The sequence below is a fragment of the Pseudonaja textilis genome, chromosome Z, assembly GCF_049901715.1.
Source record: "Pseudonaja textilis isolate UNSWEBS1 chromosome Z, rPseTex1.2, whole genome shotgun sequence".
In the NCBI taxonomy this organism is placed as follows: Eukaryota; Metazoa; Chordata; class Lepidosauria; order Squamata; family Elapidae; genus Pseudonaja; species Pseudonaja textilis.
This window is the reverse complement of record NC_142008.1, coordinates 106,189,320-106,193,666: the sequence shown is the minus strand read 5'-3', so window position 1 is coordinate 106,193,666 and position 4,347 is coordinate 106,189,320. Positions and strand designations below refer to the sequence as shown.

The 4,347-nt window shown below is 33.3% G+C and overlaps 1 protein-coding gene across 1 annotated transcript; it reads right to left on the bottom strand.

Annotated features, from left to right (window-relative positions):
• Window positions 1-1,026: 1,026 nt before the first annotated feature.
• Window positions 1,027-1,941, bottom strand: LOC113448504 (olfactory receptor 14A16-like). The gene has a single exon (XM_026719220.1). It carries the CDS (start codon window positions 1,939-1,941, stop codon window positions 1,027-1,029), a length of 915 nt encoding a protein of 304 aa, XP_026575005.1.
• Between the last annotated feature and the right edge of the window lie 2,406 nt (window positions 1,942-4,347).

Below are 4,347 nucleotides of genomic sequence, written 5' to 3'. Positions count from 1 at the left end.
GGTCTCCATAGACAGAGAGAGGGGAAAAGAGAGAAATATGGGCTACTCTATAAATTATTACTCTCTTATGTACACAGTATGCTAAATTATAATTTCTTGATTTGGGGTTAATACACCATTGAGGTTATAGTTAATAGCTTTTATTATTGTGATTTATGATTGTTTGTTTTGAGATTCCGCAAATTATAAAACCACTAATCCTATGGTGACATAGGAAACTATTTCTGTAATAAAATACTCCAAACAACTTCTTCTGTTAGATGTTTCGAGACCTGAACAATCCAGTGAAGGCCTGAGGAAAAATGCTCATAAACAGATTTGCAGAAATCTAATATCTATTTTATCTTTACTTTTGATAGAATGCTGATTTCTTTCATAAAACAAGGGACTCACATGGACATCTCTAGATGGAACTAGATTTAGAAAAAACTTTTAAAGAGATAGGAATCATTTTATTGCACAAAATGTGAATAGATTAGAATTCATGGATTACTAAGAAACAAACAAATGCACACGCACGCACACACACACACACACAAACCTCCTCAAAAGTTGAGTTTATTCAGCAAAGCCGAGCAAAACAATAACTTTAACAATGAAGTATAACATACTTTTAAAAATTTAGTTTCAATTGGATTCTCCTCTGATTCTGTTAATGTTTTAAGAGAAGATAGAAATGATATAAAGAGTAAAATATATTTTGATATAAATCTCTCACACCACCAGTTGTATTAAACTCTGTACCTTCCTTCACTAAATAACATAAATTGTCAGCATGTGGAATGTCAGAGCTGTCAAACATTCATATTTATAATATGAAAAGTGCATTGACAGTAATTAGGAATGTAGCACATTGACAAAGCAACAAGTGGAGTACTAAGTTCTTCTGGTTTGAGAGGCTGTATATGCTGCATCCAAATTATCTCTTTCTACCATATTATTTTATTCACAGAGGTAAAAGGAAAGACAGAAAAATAAAATAAAAAGCTATGGGAAAGGAAATATAAACAACATGAAAAGAATTTATCAAAACCTCCGCATTTGAGAAAGGACATATTTAATATTTTTATTTGTCATGCTATAGATGATTGGATTGAACAGAGGTGGAAGGAGGGCATACAAAACAGTCAAACTAAAATCTAAGTAAGATGGAGTGTTAGAGGAAGGTCTCAGATAGGCAATGCATCCACTTAGTAACAATACAGACACTACTGTAAGATGGGGAATACAAGTAGATAAGGCCTTTTGTCTTCCTTTTTCAGAAGGGATTCTTAATACTGTCTTGAAGATCACTGCATAAGATACAATGATAAAAGTAAAACAACCTAGTCCAGCAATGATACTGACTACAAGAATTCCAGCCTCAAGTAGATTTAATCCAGAACAGGATAGTTTTAGCAAATGTGGAATTTCACAGAAGAATTGGTTGACCACATTAGAACAAAAAAGGATGGAAAAAGTGCCAGTAGTATGCAACATTCCACAGAGCAGACCTGAAACCCACACTAGAATGATTATTTCAATGCAGGCTTTCCAATTCATCACCATCTCGTAGTGCAGTGGGTGGCAAATAGCAACATACCGATCATATGCCATGACAGTCAGGAGGGCAAAATCAGACATTACAAAGGAAATAAAGAGAAAGTTCTGAACAGTACAACCAAAGTAAGAGATGCATCTGTTATTCATGAGAGAATTTATCATGGATTTGGGCACAATGACTGAAACAATGCCAATGTCCTGCAGAGCTAAATTCATGAGAAAGAAGTACATGGGGCTGTGTAGTCGATGGTCAAAAGCTACTGCAGAAATGATGAGAAGATTGGTGGTTACAGTTGCCAGATATAACCCAAAGAAGAAAAAGAAATGCAACAGCTGCAGATGGCGATTTTTTGAGAATTCAAGAAGCAGAAAGTAAAACACTGCAGTTTGATTCTTCATATTTCATTTATGACAAAACTGGCATAACTGCAAGGAAAGCAGAGAAATTCAGTTAGATAAAATTTTGGAGGTGGCATTTTTCTATATGGCGAGTATAGAAAACATCAACAAAGATAAAACATGGATGGAATGAACAGAGGACCAGAAAACAGGAATGTAGGATAGGGATATTAGAGTACACGCTTTTCTATTTTTACCCGTATGTATTAAAGGGCCAACCACCAAGCTCTTATTTTTCCTTCTTTCATCTTTTCAGTTGTGTTATCTCAAAAGGGTTGGTTAGGAGTAGAGCAAAGTTGGTTCAGGTCTACCTTCATCGATCAAAGATTACTCTGAATAATTGGACCCCTGATAATGTGTCTTCACACCTAAAGTGTTGGAAAATTGGAGAATTCCAATGGATGGGTGCATTAAGCTTCTAGAAGAAAAACAATGCATATCTACCCAATAAATATAAAAATAGTTTGCTATATCTCTTACTTGGAAATCTTGAGAGCGGCCATTTCCTCTTTGAATAATTTGTCTCTCTGTATGTTTATGTAAATGATGTCAATGCTTCTTCTTAATTTTCCTACCAGATATTAGGCTAATATAACGATATAGAAAACTTTTAAACTAATACATAAATATAAGATTATTAAACATATATTCAGTGGCATATTGTTTAACATACTGTTTTAGCTACAATATATTGTAACTGCTGTTTTGATATTCCCTTGGTGATAAAGACACAATTATACCTCTATTAAATACATTTAATCAAAAGATGGCAAATATTAATAGAATAAATTAATAAATCCCCTTATCCAACAATCAGAAAGAAATGAAAACAGTTTGAGAAAGCAGTATCCCATCCAATTTAAATCAATAATGTCTGTAGTGGAGTTTGGACAGAAAATGAGACACAACCTATTGCATCTTTGAACTCTGACATCTCAGCATTTTTTCAACAATGTTAAATGTTATGTAAGCACATTTTCAACAACAATACTTAACTTGTTTAAAAACAGAGAAATAAAAAACAGACTTTCTTTTCTTTTCCCTTTTTTCATATATAGATAGATTATGAAATGACCCAATGCTAATTCAGCTGTTAGGGATCAGTTCATACTTGAAGGTTTTGTCTAGTTTTTTGCAAATTTTAACTGTTTTTATTCTTCATAATTATGAGGAAAAGGTACCAATGTTAGACATGTAGTTAATTCATTATTTAAAGTCTACACAGAAATCTCTCCAAATCTCTCTTTACCACTAGGTCAATGCTGTCCCACTAATTTTCATGTAATGAAAAATCTATCTGCAGTCATAGATAATTCTATTCTGAATGTTTATTAATCTTGCTTTATTTCCCTCAAGAGATTTGTACACTAAAATGAAATTGACTTCGGTGTGCTTATTAACATAGTTAACAAATGTAAATAAAACTAACTTCTGTGTGCTCATTAACAGAATTGACCATTAAGAACACAATAGCTTCCTCCAGGACCTTTTATCATATCACATAGAATAATAATATCTCAGATGATTAACAGAATGGTAAACCAATGTAAATTTTGAGAGGTGAAAAATACTCAAGTGAGAAGACTTTCCTGAAAAATATTTCATTGTTTGTGTTTCTCTTTCACCTCCATTAAAAAAAAAATCTCACCCTCTATTCTGCATGCCACAACAAGCGAAAGAGCTTAACTTTGACTAGATATGTCCACATACCTAGAAGTAAATAATAGTTCTGCCAAATATAAGGGGAAAAGGCCAAAAAGAAATACTAGGAAACCTATAGAAACCAAATGTAATGTCAGTAGTTACATTACAAAACAAAACCCAGTGGCATTTGTGTGGGAGTCCAAAAAACACGACTATTCTACTGTTATATTGCAAGCCACCTTCCTTAGTAGAGAGAATGTAGCTGCCTGATGAGACTGCTGATACTTACCTAAAATAAGACTAAGAGAATGATATGCAATATAACCTGATAGAGACTTATAAAAACTAGAATAGAATAAATAATAAAATAAATCTAAATAAATCAGTACAAAATCTCTCAGATCAGATACATGGTGGTTATTATTTAAAAAAGAATTATACAAATACTTTTTTAAGGATATCAATGTACATAATATATAGCGGAACCTGAACACACTTGTAGGTGGATCATAAGCTTCCTAACAAATAGGAAGCAGCAGGTGAAGCTATCACACCTGATACCTGTACGCAGGGCACAGGGCCCCCCAAGGCTGTGTGCTTTCTCAATTTCTCTTCTCCCTATATATCAATTACTGCACATCAAACGATCCATCTGTTAAAATACTGAAGTTTGCAGATGATACAACAATATTGGTCTCATTTGAGACAACAAATCCACATACAGACAGGAGGTTGTACAACTTGCTTCGTTGTATAACCAGA

Excerpts from the sequence above, each read along its gene's own strand:
- LOC113448504 (XM_026719220.1), bottom strand. The coding sequence starts at position 1,941 with ATGAAGAATCAAACTGCAGTGTTTTACTTTCTGCTTCTTGAATTCTCA.